The sequence below is a fragment of the Thunnus albacares genome, chromosome 6 (genome assembly GCF_914725855.1).
Source record: "Thunnus albacares chromosome 6, fThuAlb1.1, whole genome shotgun sequence".
In the NCBI taxonomy this organism is placed as follows: Eukaryota; Metazoa; Chordata; class Actinopteri; order Scombriformes; family Scombridae; genus Thunnus; species Thunnus albacares.
The window spans coordinates 21,868,787-21,885,724 of record NC_058111.1 but is presented as its reverse complement, the minus strand read 5'-3'; the positions used below and the strand labels follow the sequence as shown (position 1 = coordinate 21,885,724).

At 38.7% G+C, this 16,938-nt stretch overlaps 1 protein-coding gene across 1 annotated transcript in view; it reads left to right on the top strand.

Moving 5' to 3' along the window:
• Positions 1–16,686, top strand: part of rasa2 (RAS p21 protein activator 2) — a 28,325-nt gene extending 11,639 nt beyond the window's left edge. The window contains exons 6-24 of the mRNA XM_044353742.1: positions 2,573–2,656; positions 3,609–3,681; positions 3,840–3,916; positions 4,480–4,581; positions 6,708–6,861; positions 7,218–7,366; positions 7,732–7,846; positions 8,246–8,320; positions 8,418–8,541; positions 10,124–10,230; positions 10,335–10,418; positions 10,713–10,790; positions 10,895–10,968; positions 12,131–12,237; positions 13,618–13,700; positions 13,982–14,190; positions 15,163–15,266; positions 15,707–15,887; positions 15,981–16,686. Coding sequence (XP_044209677.1) covers positions 2,573–2,656; positions 3,609–3,681; positions 3,840–3,916; positions 4,480–4,581; positions 6,708–6,861; positions 7,218–7,366; positions 7,732–7,846; positions 8,246–8,320; positions 8,418–8,541; positions 10,124–10,230; positions 10,335–10,418; positions 10,713–10,790; positions 10,895–10,968; positions 12,131–12,237; positions 13,618–13,700; positions 13,982–14,190; positions 15,163–15,266; positions 15,707–15,887; positions 15,981–16,011 — 2,011 coding nt within the window. The 3' untranslated portion in view covers positions 16,012–16,686. The remainder of the gene's footprint in view (positions 1–2,572; positions 2,657–3,608; positions 3,682–3,839; positions 3,917–4,479; positions 4,582–6,707; positions 6,862–7,217; positions 7,367–7,731; positions 7,847–8,245; positions 8,321–8,417; positions 8,542–10,123; positions 10,231–10,334; positions 10,419–10,712; positions 10,791–10,894; positions 10,969–12,130; positions 12,238–13,617; positions 13,701–13,981; positions 14,191–15,162; positions 15,267–15,706; positions 15,888–15,980) is intronic.
• Positions 16,687–16,938: the final 252 nt, after the last annotated feature.

Genomic DNA, 16,938 nt, shown 5'->3' with positions numbered 1-16,938 from the left:
CATTCTAAACAATGCAGGAAATGGACGATTAGCCAGACTTCAGAGATTGTTATTTTAGATGTGTGGTTTGAGACATTGGGGGCAGACACAACACCCCCACTGTCCTGAGAGGTTAGGGAGTCTTTGGCCGCACTATTCCCAAAACAAACAGAATCTGTATTTTAGCTTTTTGTTGCAGGCAACAACAGCAACTTTAGCTTATTGACAGAGGAAACCTTCCCCTTGTCTTCTGAGCAACGGTGACTGCAGTATAGCTGCAACAATTAGACAGAATATTAGATTGACAAAAAGGTAATCAGCAACTATTTTAATAATCAATACATCTTCAGTTCAAGCCTTCAAGCAAAAAATTGAAATAGTTGCAGCTTTTCCAATGTGGGGATTTACTCCTTTTCCTTGTCTTACAGTGTAGTAGATTAAATATCGTTGGGTTTTGGGGCCATTGGTCAGACAAAAAGGCTATTTCAAGACATCAGAAACTGTTATAATCTTTAGTGGCAGCCCCAGACTGCAGCAAATCAAATTATTTTAAGCTGTATACATTTTTTTCAGCGATTTCAGACATTATTTTGAAACATCTGAATAGTACCAGAAAAAATTGTCAGAAAAAAAGTATTTGTTTAAAATGCAATATTTGTGCTTTGACTAATATGGTGTAAGATCTCTTTTTAAATAGATGTACAGAGGTAATCATTGATAAGATCCTATCAGTCACCGATCTTTGCACTTAGTGGGTTGTTTTAAGGTTTGCATGTGTCACAACATAACTTTATCTGTTACCTTTACCTCCTAACTGGACATTTGAGTTAGAAATGTTGTCACAAGTGAAAACTGTCACCAGATAATAACCAGAGATGATGGTCTGCTCAGAAAAAAAACGCTCATTGTTGGATTTGGTTAGCATATAAAGAACACGTACAAGTGTGCATGTGCGCACCTCCTGTTGTTGCACCCCCCATTCATACTTGGAGAGCAGGGTTATGCAGAGGAAGTGATGGCATCTGAGCAGGAAGCCTGCGCTTCACACACTTGCAAGCTCTGTGGTTTTCTGCTGCCGTCATTCACTGTGTCACTCAGATTGTTTGCTTAAACTGTCACCTGCTCTCTGTTCAGCTCTCCTCGTGCTGTATGCGCACAGATGATGAACATCAGCCCGCGCAGACAGGGCAGCAAAGTCAGAATCACAGGTGTCAAGCTTATAATTTGCACACTTTCTATGTCTGCATGCCATCCTGTTGCAGCATGATTACACCAGAGACGATAGGAGCAGAGCGAGGTGGGGCTGAGTAAGAAAATAGATGCAAAGGAGACTATAGGGAATAATGTCATGACACCCAGGAAGATTATACACAAACATCCTGACATTCTCTCTGCATGTCTTCTCCCTCTGGCCTCACTTAGCGAAGAGCTGAATTCATTCTTATTCCCCGGTGACTCCTGCTTAGCAGCCACATCCTGTTTAGGGTGCCTACAATGTCTGTTTGTTGTCACCTGAAACACCTGTGAAAAAAGCAGTGGTCCCTGTGTGACACGAGCCACACATGAGGGCAAAGCAGTACTTCTAAATGGCGACTGTAACACTACTTTATCAATGCATAGTGTGTTTTTTTTATGTTGTTGACAATCTGACGACTTTACGCTCAAGCTTCTTCACCATTGTTAAAATAATAGTGTTGTATTGGAGTATATCCACGAGACTGTTTTGGGTTAAAAGTAATTAATGTATTATATAAGTAGTATTTCCTTCACACATAATCGTGTGTGTTTGTGTGAGAATATGTGCGAAAGATAAAAAAATTATGATGCAATGGAATTTGATTCTTATCTTTTTTTATTGGCTATTACTTGACTTTTTGACTTAATTTGTTTTTAAACTTTGTTTAAGCCGATGTCTAGGTTTGTCAGTCACGCAGATTTCTTGTTCTGTGGTGCTCAACCGTCGAAGATAATAGAAAAATAAAAAGAGAGACATTTCTGAGACATCTTTTAGAGTGCGGAAGCTTTTTTCACTTTATCTGTTGTGGCACATGCATTATACCAGAGGAAACAACTAAACACATTGTTTTTCTGATAAAATGTCTTCTTTTAAAAAAAGACACAAATGTTAAACATTGGTGGTTGTTTATCCCCATTGTAGCAACTCCAAAATTACCAAATAAAAATAAAAAGTTTGATAAAAGTTTCCTGTTTTAAGTAACCTCCTTTTTTTTCACTCGGTGCAGTTATAATCTAGAACATAGAGGGTTAAAAACAAATGCTTTTCCACTGAGAAAATCTGTTGAACAAACAAGAAATTATCTACCATTTATGCTCTGAAGGAAGCTAATCTCTCCCGATGTTTAGGTCACCTCATAATTGTTTGAAATGTTGAAAATTATGTTGCAAGATGATCAGCTGCACAGTATCATGTAGAGTGGAAGATGATCTGTAAATGAAATATATTTTAGACTAGTAGTGCAACTGAGACACTATTGATGTAAATTAACTCAGAAATTAAGCGTAATTTGTTCTAAAATCGTGGTAATTGTAGTATTAATTGACGTCCTTGTGTATTTCTTCATGACACCTGTAGGATAATCGAGTGCCAGGGACTGCCTTTGATCAGTGGGCAGAACTGTGACCCCTATGCCACCGTGTCACTCGTTGGACCTGCCAGGTAACTCTGAATGCCACACACAGACATATAATAAAGGGAGCACTCTGTTCTTAACAACACACATATACTGTATATGGTTATATTATTCTATGCATGTTAGTGCATGTTAGTGTGCGAGTACAGAAGCAGCTCGTTTGCTAGGTTGATTTGACAGTTTGATATTAATGATACTAAATGGAGACTGCTGCCAATTTAAATGAAGAGATGATTCATGTTTTGTAATTAATTTTTTTTTTACACTAAACGATAAAGACAAAAAGGGGAAAACATTAATCATAACATCATAAAGTGAAATAAAGCTCAACTAAATATGTTTGGCCTAAAATATGTATGTAGTGAATGTTAACTACATCACAACATAGTGTTATTCTGTGTGGCTTCTATGTCAATCAGTCAAGTCTAAAATCAAGAGCCCAGTTGTGTAGCTTTTCTTTTTGTTTCGTTTTTATTGTGATTTAAATGAATTTACACTGTAGGTCTTTCTGACTGTAAATGTCAACTCACCTTTTACCACAAACTGGGACCTTTTGTACAACTAGTAAGACTAGATCTGAGGAGCTTCTACTACATACTGCAGGGTCATGAGTTCACCAAAGTAACCAGGGACCAGACCATGTGGTGCAGTACATATGAAAACAATGTTAAATCAATTCTGAGACTTACTGGACGGCAGCTAAAACTAGTTTGATGTTGATCCATTTAACACCAGCTGTAGTTGATGAAGGGAACTGTGGCTAAGACAGGAATATAATTAATTGCACTTTATTGACTTTATTTTATAGCTGCTCCTCAGTGCAGAATTTTTAAAAAAAAATCTTAGTGCTAAGAACAAAAAACTGAATTTCAAAAGCAATGGAAATCATAAACTATCATGTAAATAGTCGTTGAAGGAACCTTTTTGAAATTTTGAAAATCTTTCCATGAAAAGAGTTTCTGTAACTTATCTCCTAAGGTCCGACCAAAAGAAAACAAAAGTAAAGAAGAAAACCAGCAACCCTCAGTTTGAAGAGACCTTCTTCTTTGAGGTAAATCCTGTACCTACACATTTTGCTGTCTAACCACATGATAGGCTCACAAAAACACTGTGTGTGTAAGCAAGTCTAATTATAAACCAGAGAAGCCTTTAGGCAATTCGCTGGAAAGTGTTGGAGATGCCTGAACTGGTTGACATGTCCATCCCCAGGTCACGCGGTCCAGCAGCTACTCTAAAAAGTCTCATTTCCAAGTGGAGGAGGAGGACATTGAAAAACTAGAGATCAAGTAAGTTATTTTTTTTCCTCTCATTTGTGTGTTTCTGTGACTCTTTCTGTCTCTCTCTCTTTCTCTCTCTCCTTCTCTCGTTCCCCCTCTATAGTCTTGACAGAAGAAAAATTATTTCTTAACAACTTGAGGACAAAAAAGTGAATTTGGATCTGGTGTGTTCTGACTACTGATAGAGAGCCTTGGTTTCTGGTTAAGGATATGTGGGGCTCCCATCACAGTGGACTCATAGCTCACTGGGTAAGGCTAGACAGATTCAAAGGTAAACACTCATGCATGGTTTTGAGGTTTGGATTTGAGGTGATGTCATTGCACGGGTATTGTATTGGCTTTAATGCACCAAACAGGTAAGCACCATAGAGAGAAGTGATTTTTTTTTTTTTTTTTTTTTTAAAAACCCCTGTTTGCCATTTATTGGAATTGGTTGGTTACGTGTTTGTGCTGAACACACACAGCAACAAAAACTTTGTGTTACCTGATGTACATGTAGTTTGATTGTATTTTAACGCCATATGTTCGTACATAAAATACATGGTCTCAGTTTGCATCTTCTGCCTTTGCAGAGTTGATTTGTGGAACAGTGAGAATCTGGCTCAGGATGTGTTTCTGGGGGAGACGCGGGTGCCTGTCAAGATCCTGAGAAATGACCATATCCACAAGGCCTGGTAAGCACTAGACATAAGAAAATGACTTCACATTTTAAAGGATAATGAAGGTTTTATACTTTCCAGTTTCTCTACTGTGTCTGTGCCTCTCAGTTACAAGCCTGTTGGTTCGGAATGAAGACTTTTAAAAACAGGTCACAAATATGTACCATCTCTTCCATACAACTCATAATTCAGTCACCTCGGCCACACTCTTTTCATGCAGCCACATGCAGTCGGATCCTTTCACACGCAGACCTATTGTTTTGCCTTAAAGGCTTTCATGCACTGCATTGGCTGTAAATGAATAGGCCCATTTTAGATTTTCAGGAAAGATAATAGGAGACTAAGACCTTTTTTAGTTCAAATGGGGCTAGTCTGTTTCTTTGGTAGAAGTTATTGGACTGTGAAACATGAGGGACAATGACGAAAATAAGTCCAGGACTTCACTGTTCTTTCACTGAATGAATGCTCTGATGTGTTTCGTTTCTTTTATAAATGTATTAGATTGCTGGCAATAAACAAAACCAAGCCAGACACTGTCATTGTGACGACATGGCTCGGTCACCTTCCTCTTAACTAGATCAAATCTTTACACTTAGGAGGTGCTTTGTCTTTCTGTCCAGGATTTCTTTCCTGTATATCTGTTGGGAAAACTTGTACTTCTAAGATTTTCAAACCTTTTAGACGGTGATTTGAAAATCTTCCTAGATTTCTCAGTGTTCTGTGGTTTTTCCACTGAATGTGTGTGTGTGTGTGTGTGTGTCTCCCAGCTTTGCGTCAGTGTAGGTGATATGGGATTATGCCAGATAGCAATCTGTTAGTACATGAGGGCTGTGAGTCGAGTGCGTGGGTGGCTTTTTGCATGGTGGCAGTACCTCATGTCCTATGTTTATGCTGGAAATAGTCCATGCTGCACACATGAAAATCAAGCTTCATAAAATCAGAGCAGGTGATCTGTTGACTTCTTGACAGAAGCGACTTTGTGTGCCACGATTACAGATCAAGCAGCTTAAAGACAAACCTTCAGTGCGTAGCTGCAGCTTTAGAAACACTGCAGTTCAACTCTGTGCTTAATCAGTTTGTCTTTAGCTCCACCTGTTGGCTTTTGGGAGGACGTGCATGCAGCAGAAATATGAGCTATGTTCTCTTAACTGTCTCTTAACATATGCTTTAAATTGAAGTGGAAGTTACTCATTCCACCAGAATTGTTAAACGACTGGAAAAAATAAGGAGCAGATGGCAAAGACAGTTGTCTGATTTATATAGTATATACAGGAAGGCATTAGCTTTGTTTAGTAGCACTTAGAAACCCCCTTTACGAGATGTTTGAGCTGCTTTCAGAGCAACAGTTGCTACAGTTACAAATCCTCTTTAAAAGATGTTTTACTGTATCTTTAATAGTCACATATTTGGACACAGCTGATCTTCTGGGTATGTACTGTTTGGTTTTGGCTTTTTTTGTAAAAATCAAGTCATTATGCCTGTCGATTTAAAACATGTAAAACATTGCTCTGTATGAGCCTCAAATGCATTTTTTTTTCCCAAAAGCACAATTGTTCCAGTTAGAAGACCATGCATACAAGCCACTGTGTTTCCATAAAGTCTGTAGCTTACATATTGCTGTCTATACTGCAGTATTGCTCGTGTTCATTGCCTCTATAAGGTGATTTTTTTGATTTTGTTTGCACATCCTTTCCTGTATTCACACCAGGCTCAGGATATCTGCCTCCTTTTCAGTCCAATGAAGTTTAGCAAGCTTTAATTCTCTCCATTTTTTCTTCAGCTGTCTTTTTAGCTGGTGATAGTTGGTACAGTTGGTTTCTGTTGTGCTGAGCAGCTGGTTTCAGGTCAGCAGGAGCAACTGTCCCATCAGTCTCTGTTTCTTTAAAGCAGCAGCACACTTAAAGTTATTTGGTTCATTATGTTATCTGTGTGTAATTTGATATACAGTATGTTGTGGTGTTTATTGCTCTAGTTGTGATTAGTGTTGATAGTGGTGCAGACAGCAGTAGTCCAGGGTCTTGGTCTCCCAGAATCACCATTTCTTAGCAGTTTGGTTAATCATGGTATTGCACTGTATTGTGTTTTTTTTTCCTCCCGTCACAGCTCACTAACAAAAAGTCTGTCTTCCTGTGGTCTCAAAGGTATCTCCTCCAACCTAAAGGCAACGGCAGCAAGTCCAAGTCTGATGACTTAGGATCGTTGCGTTTGAAGCTGACCTACATAGAAGACACGGTGCTGCCATCTGCCTGCTACACACCACTCTGCAACCTGCTGCTCAAATCCCCAGATGTGAAGGTTGGGCAATTGCTAGAATTACAGTAAATCCTAAGACAGACAGAAATTTTTAAAAAAAAGAATTTAAAAAAATCACAGACTTGCAGAATCTGTGCCAACGTGCACCGAAGCCATTGAGCACAATACTCTCTATAGATAATAATGTTAATGTAGCTTTTCTTTGTGTGAACCTAAAACACCTCAGTCATATTCTTATAGAAAGTTTTTAGATATTATCATGGAATTCATTAGTTACACATTGTGTTATTTCTCCATTACTTCCTTCTCTCCTACTCTCCTCAGTACAGTCAATCTGTGTTATTTCCCCTTTTCACTCACTCACCTTCCGCACTCTCTTTTTTTATCGCCACCATCAGCCCATCTCGGCGTCAGCAGCACACATCTTGGGGGACATCTGCAGAGAGCGATATGAGGCTGTTCTGCCCATGGTTCGACTGCTGCTCCACCACAATCGTTTTGTGCCTTTTGTCTCTGCTGTGGCGGCGCTAGAGCTGGACAACACTCAGTGAGTAATCCCACATGCCTACACTACAGATACAGAGCGGTGTGTAGGTAGACGAGTAAAAGTCGTTGCCAAATTGTTACTTCTCATAGCCTTGAAGTTAAGTTCCTTTTTCTTTGTGTTATTTTTGTAGTTCCTGCCATCATTCCCATTGGCTATGATAACATAACCAAAGTCAAATTTAAACCAGAAGGCAATTACAAGCATTTACAAAGGAAATTTGAATAACATACTTCAATTTTTGTCCCCTTCAAAACTGAGTTGTTCTTTGAATGTTGTCATCTAATCTAAACCAGAACTACTTTGTCAAGAAATGTTCAGTAATACAGGGAAAATCAAATTAGTGAAATACTGCTGTGTCCGTACAGGGAGGCTAACACTATATTCCGTGGCAACTCACTGGCAACGCGCTGCATTGATGACATGATGAAGATTGTGGGAAAGAACTACCTGGCTGTTACCCTGAAGCCTGTAATAGATGAGGTATGAGCAACAAGGAAACACATATTCACATTTCCAGTATAGATGCCAGAATTAACATGAATCACTGAGGTTAATATGGAAAACTTCACTTGAATAGCTGACTGTCTTTGCAAACAAGCAGATATATTTTGAATTTCCTCCCAATAGCTTGTATGAATAGTTTTAAGCAATAGCAAATCAAGCACATCTTTTTATTATTATATGTGTGACTTTATATTATTTGTTACATGACCTTTTTAAAAACTAATTTGAGTTCTTTGACATGTCAAGGACAAAAAAGCAATGATCTCGTGTTGTCCTTCAGATAAACCTAAAATACACACAAACATTGATTTCACATTAACAGATTACGTCTGGCTCTAATTGTTTGCTTTCTTGTGTTTTTTAATCTGTTTATAGATTTGTGAATCCAACAAAACATGTGAGATTGACCCCATTAAACTAAAGGAAGGGGACAATGTGGAGGTCAACAAGGTAAATGCTTACAGACTCTGATGGGCTTTTTTACCTTTTCAAGACATTGGTTTGTTTTCCTCTGTATCATATGTGCATGTTTGCGTTCCCTCTATAGGAGAATCTTCAGGTTTATGTGCAGAAAGTCTTCTCCTCCATCACCCAGTCCAGTGCCAGCTGTCCCCCACTAATGTGTGATGTCTTCAGGTCACTGAGACACTTGGCCTGCAAACGCTTCCCAGGTACGTGCTTGAGCTTGTATAAGAGGCTACTGTAGCGTCTTTGTAGTTACTTGGTCACAGGAATTGCTTGTCAGACATCTAAAAGAAACCAGCCTTGCAAAAGATATGTGCATATTTTAATATGAGAAGATCAGGGGCCTGTATCATGAAGCAAGATTATTAGGTTTGCTATCTTTGGGCTTTACTCAGGTTTTCCGGTATCATAAAGCTGACTCACTTTTAATTGGGATAAATCACCATGGTAACTTATGATGTACCGCTAACCTGCTCCGGAGCAGGTCAACTTCAGAGTATCGGATCTCAACCTGTCAACACCCCAACCACTGACCAATCAGATCACAGGAAGTAAAGAGTCATCATTCCTACAGGATCCTGACATGGACAAAAGTCCTGAGTTTACAATAAAGGAGCATAATGTTGATTTTAGCTGCAATTTAATTGTTTAAGTTAATTTTCTCCCCGGAGTGACAGCTGACAGTGTGGATGATTTTACACTCTGATTCCATTACTGCAGCTCAGAATAACATGAGACTCCTGTGTGATGGTGACTGGAAATAAACATGAAAGATCGTCTTTTATTAGAAAAATAACCCACACAAATGCAACATTTCAGTCAGATAGACCTCATCAGTCATTAACTACTTTTCCACTCTTTGCTTCGGTAACAGAAAAAGTCTGGCATTACATTGAAGTTTTTTTATGTGACATATTCAGAATGGTTTCTTCATCATCCAACTAAATAGCAAAAAAATACTCACTCTATACTTAACTCATATATAATAATACCTACATGTATTTTAATCCTTATTAGCCTACTTTTAATATATGGAAAGTATTTCTAGTGTTTCTACATTTTCTTATTCTGTTGTATGATTACAGGCTCGTTATATTTCACTTTGTTGAATATGACTTTTTTCTGTTCCTAAAACAGTATTTTTCCGCGGGTACTTGGTATCACAGTTTCATCTCATATCATATGAAGTATTTCATTCATGGTTCTGATGATGTCATTTGTAATTAACAACCCCGTTTCACATAAACGTGCTCGTAGCTGTATAGGAGTTGACTGAACGAGTTGATAACCAGCTTCGTGATACTGGTTATCCAGGACGGCCAGTGTTAGGGACAGAGTGCATAGTAAACTCGGCAGTCACACATTTCTCTGTTCTCTATTTCTCTGTTTTGTATCTTCGGGTTATGCTAGCCCATTGTTGCTAACTTTGCAGCTAACCCCCTTTACTTTTCCAGCATTTGGGGAAACAACAGACGTGACTTTTTAGCATTTATTAACTGACACACTGTAGTCTGTACTGTACATTTACTGCCAGACTGACAACTTACTACTGACCTTTTCCTCTGCGCCGCTTGCATCCACCGTCACTTACCTGCCTAACTTAAAAATAAGTTAGAGATAATTAAATATGATCTTACAGTAGCTTATTTCTCACTTCTCCATTTGTTTACAAGCAAGACATAATCATAATAAAATGATGATAGTTTAAAAGTCATCAAGATTTTATTGATCGATATAGCTTGTTTAGTAAAGCCAGAATCCGTTCTTACATGTTCTTTCTCTCCACAGCTGACCCTCATGTTCAGTACTCAGCTGTCAGCAGCTTTGTGTTCCTGCGGTTCTTTGCTGTCGCCGTTCTTTCTCCACACTCCTTCCAACTGCGTTCCCATCATCCTGTAAGTGCATGACAGCGGCACCACAGCTGACCGTTCAATGAATACAAACTGAATTCACATATTTCTTAAACAATGTTGTCATTTTACATTTTCTTTTCTTCTAGGATCTTGAGATTTCCCGCACACTCACACTCATCTCAAAAACCATCCAGACACTCGGCAGCTGGGGTAGTTTGTCAAAAAAACTGGTAAGATGAACGGTAGTTATTTAGCAATGAGAAGTTCTGACTTTAGCCTGTTAAAGCAAAGAAAGAAAGACGGATGCATCACTCTTTCAGTTCAATCATGATTCCTTAATGAAGGCATTTGTGCGACTTTATTCTGGCCTGAGAACACTGAACAGTGTTAGATGTACTGTAGTATATGTGCAACTGTCATAAAACATTGAGTGCCACTCTTTGTTAATCAAAAATACAATAAAATGCAGCCTTTTTTTAATCAGTCACATGTTGATTTAAAGTCTTTATTTTCTCTCCGTTCAGTCTAGTTTCAAAGAAACCTACATGTATGACTTCTTCAAATCATTCCAAGAAGATAAGTGTATTGAAAAAGTTAAACAGGTATTTTTTTTTTTTATTGTTCTCAACATTTATAGAATGTTATTTGTTTTTTCTCATTTCTAATTGTTAGCTCTGGTATTCTTGTTTGTCTACTCTGTTTCCAGTTTCTTGATGAGATATCTTCTAACGTCTCCAAAGGGTCCAGCGGGTTGGAGGACGCCGTGGTTCTCAAGGAGGGGTGAGTGTTCATTATGAACCCTGCCAGAATCCGTAGGAAAGGAGATATAAGATTAAGAGTAATTTTTTTTGTGTGTGGAGCTACACTCGGGGTGGGCTTTGATACTCTCAGGACTCCTCCCATCACACTGAACTTCAACCCACACTCAGAATAAAAAATGAAATGCAACATCAGTGGAGTGTATTTAGCCATAAATACCATTCTTTATAATAAAAGAGTGATGCAGTCATAGCGCTGCTGCTTTTCCATGCAACAGAAACAGCACAGTTAAAGTGAAGCTGATTCTGGTGAGATGTTGGGAGTTTTCATATTTCCAAACTGTTGCAAGCTTCATTCACCTCTTCGTCAAATCAGCTCCTTGTGGCTGCTTCTTCTTTTGTCACTCTTCCCTACAAAATTGAAGCAATGTTTTAGGAAAATGTGCTTATCTGTATGTCGACCTTCTGCAATTATTGCTCCAGTGAGTTGCAGTCGCTGACAGTGCTGACCAACGCTACAGGAAGCTTTAAAATGAAATCGTTACAATGTTTGCTCAATAGGAAGCTTTACTTAGGAAGCAGCGACTGAAGTGTTATGTTTTCATTTACAGACATTTCACCAGTAAAACTACAACTTCATCCACAGAAGAGTTTGTTACTTGTAGTATTGTTTGTGAATATTTGGGAAATACTGGATTGGGCCCATTTTTCTCTCTTCAGAAGAAGACATTCATTGTTGCATAATATGAAAAACAACTTATGCAGCCTGGACAGTTGCCTTGAGCTTTATTATCCATTAGAGTGAAGATGAAGCATTGAAGTACTGCAGCAGTGATTTAGTATTTCACTTTTGTTTTGGCGACTTTGGAGACACACACACACAAAGAAAAGAGTGGCCAGACTTTTAGTGTGATCTTAAAAAATCCCATAACACACGTTCAATTCAGACATGGATCAACAATAAAAGAATCAAGTTAAATCTTGCACCAGACTATAAAAATGACCATAAAGGTGTAATAAACTGTTCCAGATCAATTTTGTTCCAGTGTAATAAATTGTCAAGCTGGACAGTTTCAGTGAAACAAACGCTTAAAATAATTAAATGTAACTGAAACTGTTTATTTGCTTACCTCCAGTAAAATGTGTCAGTTTTGAATCCTCTTGTTGGTGTTTCGCTGTGATAGGGAAGTACAGAAACGTGGCCAGGGGAGAAAACGCCTCGGCAAGAAAAACTTTAAGAAGAGATGGCTGCGAGTGACCAACAGAGAGCTCTCCTACCACAAACATAAAGGTGAGACCACCCTCTATCATCTTACACCAAATATATTTTTCATCCAGAACTTGTAGTATAATATAGTCTGCTGCATGCATGTCTGTCTGTCACAGTGTCGTTCTTGATAAAAACCAGCAGATGGCGCCAAAATACGGCCTTTTCCAGTTTTATTCATTGCAGGTTTAACTGAAACTCTTGTTTATTAAAATAAGAGAAATTGACAATATTAAACTTTTCTATTCTTTATTTTACTATTATTTTATTTCAGTCACTTATAGATTAAATAAATTTGTGAGTATTCCATCAATATGTACATATATATATGCATCTCTATGTGAATTAAATTGTTTTTTAAAATTTTGTCTGTGTTAAATTGCCGGAAAGGAAACTATATTATCCTACCTGTAGATATATGTGTAACATCAAAAGCAGATAATAGAATTCCTTCTCTGCCTGCACATGTAACTTAATAGATTTATGGGCTGTTCAGGCACAGAAATAGAATGAAGTAGGGTCACAAGACGGTTAAGTATGTGTTAAACTTGCCTTAACTGATGGGTTGTTAATTATGTGGGATGATGAGTTTTTATCGCATTTTAAAGGGGAGGGGAACAGAGTGAATGCTATCTTCTCAACAGATTTAAAGAAATGGTCGAGGATTGAGAGGTTGAGGCTGTAGCGTAGCGTGTCGGGAATGAAAAGATGTAGTGATAAATTAGAGTAATTGTTTTTGTCGTGGAGAGATTTAAGTCACTGTCGAAAATTGACTTCTCCATCAAAGTTGGGTTGAATTGTTTTTGCAAGGTTAGAGCAGCAACTGTAATTAAACTCACATGCAAACAATATGTTTAATTTACAAAAACCTACTAATCATGAATTACAGATTATGGATCCATAGTCTCAGTTTGTTGTCAGCCACCTCTGATACTAGACCCTTCACATGAGTGGAGCTGCAATGTGCATATTGTCTAATCTGTAGAAATGTTGTTGATTGTGTCATATCTGCTGTCTTGGATGGCAACAAATGTAACTTTTGTGTGTATTTTGACATTTGTGCACACTGCTGTGAGTGAAGTAAGATGCAGTGCTTTCTTTGGGTTGCTTAACATCCCATTTTACCTGAGATAACACACCAAATCTGTCAATGTGTGGCACATTACCAGCCTTAGCATCTGTCATGGGAGGCAATTTCAAAATGTAGATCACAACAGAGAAAAAGTGCCATTATTTCAAAAAAGACAATTGTTCACTTACACCCTCTTCTTGAATAATCTAATTTTACAAGATCTCATTGTTTTAACATAAACAAAAAGCCTAAAATATAGGTTGCTAAAACTCCAGACTGTCACTTTGTATTAGTCTTGACACAAACTTAACAGAATGATTTCTTCTTTTTAGGGAAAGAGGCCCTCTGCGTCATCAATGTCAAAAATATCCAGGCAGTGGAGAAACTGGATGAAAGTGCCTTTAACCGCAAAAATGTAAGTCTTAGACATATAGTCATCACTCCTGAAAGTGTGGCCCCCTTGTAACGGAAACTTAAATCCCACCACCAGTTCCTCAAGCTAAGATAAACAAATGATGAAATATTGTATTCATTGTCTCTGGAGCATTTGTTGACAGTGTGTTAGATGAACGTGAGTCTTAATTTTGACATCAGCATTTTTAAGGCATGAAGAAGCAAAATTTCCTGGAGATCATCTTGAAAAAAGAAATTAAGCTCAGGTCGTTCATCTAAGAACTGCTGGTTCTGTCATGTCAGATGTTTCAGGTGATCCACTCTGAGAAACCACTGTACGTGCAAGCAGGAAACTGTGTAGAAGCCAGCGAGTGGTTGGAGGTCCTGAGCCAGGTCAGTCGCTGTAACGAGGGACGTCTCGCTACTTTCCACCCATCCAATTACACCAGCGGAGCCTGGCAGTGCTGCAAAAGCCAGAGTAACAACGCACCAGGCTGTAAGCCCTGCACAACGTGAGTCTATCCCCTCATCGTCATCATCACCACCAACAAGACAAGAAATACACGATCTATTAAATATTCTCGCTGCTGTTTTGTGGGACATATGTTGCCGATCCCAATAAACACTTCATAAAGTTGCTCACCGCTGTTTTGAAAGTGTGCCACTGGTGGTAAATTCAGCTGAAAACAGTGATGTTGTTTAGAGAGAGCCGACCCCAGAACACACAAGAAGGAAACTGTGTGAAACGACAAATACACAACAGCTCATAACACAAAACCTAGGTGGGCTGTTTTATGTCCGCCGCACAACGCTCTTCATGTTGCCATAAACTTTAGGCACTAAACGTATCTTCATGTGATAATTGTTTGAGTGAAATTACGAACTAAGGCAGAAAAATAATAGAAAATGCCCAGCAGACCCTCACTACACTGGAGAGAGGTGTTTCTGATGTTTTCAGTCTTCGTTTTGACCTCTGCATGTCTTGTTTTTAAGGAAATAACAAAAAAATTTAGTTTTGAATGAAGTTTTCCAAGTGTAGTTCCCATGACTGTTTAATCAAAATGTGCTGTATGTTAGAAAATTCTTTTTCTCGTAATAAAAAAGCTGATTTATTTTAGTTTAATGCAACCTTTATTATTTCCGTAGCTGTTTGATCGCCACTAAATATTCTACAAAATCGCAAATCTGTACAGAAACTTACGTTATGTCTTATATCTGCAGGTTAGAGGATGCTAAGAAACTAGCAGTCGCACCTGAATCACATGTTATGATCTCCAAACTGCCATGTCTCTTTCATTAAGCTGTTCAGCTCTATTTTTTTTATCATGTGTATTTTCTTATATTTTTTAACACACAGAGTTCATAGAAAAGCTCAGTTGGATTTGTGTTTTCATTTTACAGATGGAAATATTATCCTCCTCTCTCTGCTACTCACTCCTACCAAACACATTTTATACATTTTGTTTTGTTCTCTCCTGTTTCAGCACCATGCTGGCCAACCTGCAGCTGGACATAGACTGCGATCGGGAAACTGAGAGAATATTCTCCCTCCTCTCTTCAAACGACACCAAGCTCCAGAACATGGAGGGTCAGTGTCTCCTCATGAAATGTTGGGTCTGTTTATTAGAAGGAGAGATTTATTGATTACATTTATTGTCAAATGTCACAAAAACTGGCCCAAACCACTTGTGGCTTCCTGGAGCATTACATCATTATTAGAGGTCATAACCTCTATAATGATTCATACAGAGATGTTTCAACTTATCTAAGTCCAAATTGTGAAATAGACATGAAGTGTTGTTTTGGCTTTACTCCAGCATGAAGGATTAGAATTTAAACAATGACTGTGAGGTTGAAATGCTGACTTTCAGTTTTGATTTGACGATTTTGATTTGATGTAGGTCTCTTAGCTCTTAGTTTTAGTAGGACAGTGCAGCAGAAAATGTATTATTCTTGGCTGTCAAAGTCAGTCACATGACCTCAATCATAAAGACTCAAACTGTCTACTGATGTGTGTCCGCTCCTTAGATGCATGTGCCAGTATGGCAGTGTACCAGGGCCCTCAGCGAGAGCAGGAGGAGTACTCCAAGTTCACCATTCAGGAACCCAAAGAGACCTTTCAGACACTCAAACAGCTCCGAAACATCATGGAGGAGCTTCAGAGGCAGCACAACATCAGGAGCGACACCGCAGCGCAGTACGGCAGCCTGTAAGTGTGGATTGTTAGACTTCACCCACACACAGCTGCGCCTCCGCACAGAAAGAAAAACTCACTCATCTTTTGTTATTGTTTCTGTTTCAGGGACAACCCCATCGTGGGGAAAACCTCCTAACCAGGGCAAGCAGGTGTGGCCTGAGACAGCCATGCCAGCAGGTGGCAGTACACCACAAAGAGCACCACAGTGACACACCGATGGGCGTCCCGAAGGAGCCCCGGAAGTTGTTCCAGCAAAGGACGCCCACCGTGTGTCCAGGAGAAGTACGAGCGATACACCCTGACCTCCAGACATCATGAGTCCACTACAGCAGTGACAGCCTAAGAACAGGAAGTCCAACGAACTCGGTCCTCGAAACGAGCGACCCCTTAGGCGTTGTCGCCTCCTCCTCCCCTCCTCTGCCTTTAGGTACCTTCTAAAGAGACTCTTTCCTTGTCTTAATTCATGTCCTCTTTTACAGCTGTGTGAAAAAGGCATCATTAGATGGTGTGTGAATAGGCTGCTAATTTTTTTTATTCACCCAGTTTTATATCGACAGCTGTGATGATGCTCTCACAATCTTTTTTTTTTTTTTTTTTTTTTTAAGGATTTGCTCTGACATCTGTCCTAAGAGTTGAATGATAATCATCATCTTTCTGGAGGACTGTCCTCCATTTGTGCCCGTGTACACTATATACACTCTTTCTCTACTCTCGTAGTGTCCTTCCTCTTCTGAACAAATGTATATATTTTCAGAGTTAAGTAGAAAAAAAAAACCGACCTGCCTTACTTTGATGGATGTGTCTTTCACATTAAATGCTGAGGGAATAATGCAGAAGCACTTTAAATATTTGGAGCACTCCAAATGAAAGAAATGATTAGATACTTGGTATCAGCTTCCCCATTTTTGATCAGTTACATGATCTCCAGTACGTTTATGTTTCATTCCTGTACAATAACATTTATATAGCCTGTAGATTTTAAGATATTTTTCTTGACCAAAGACAATTTCATAGGTTTGACTTGAAAAAAAGAATTAATGTATTTTGAATACAAATCTTTTAA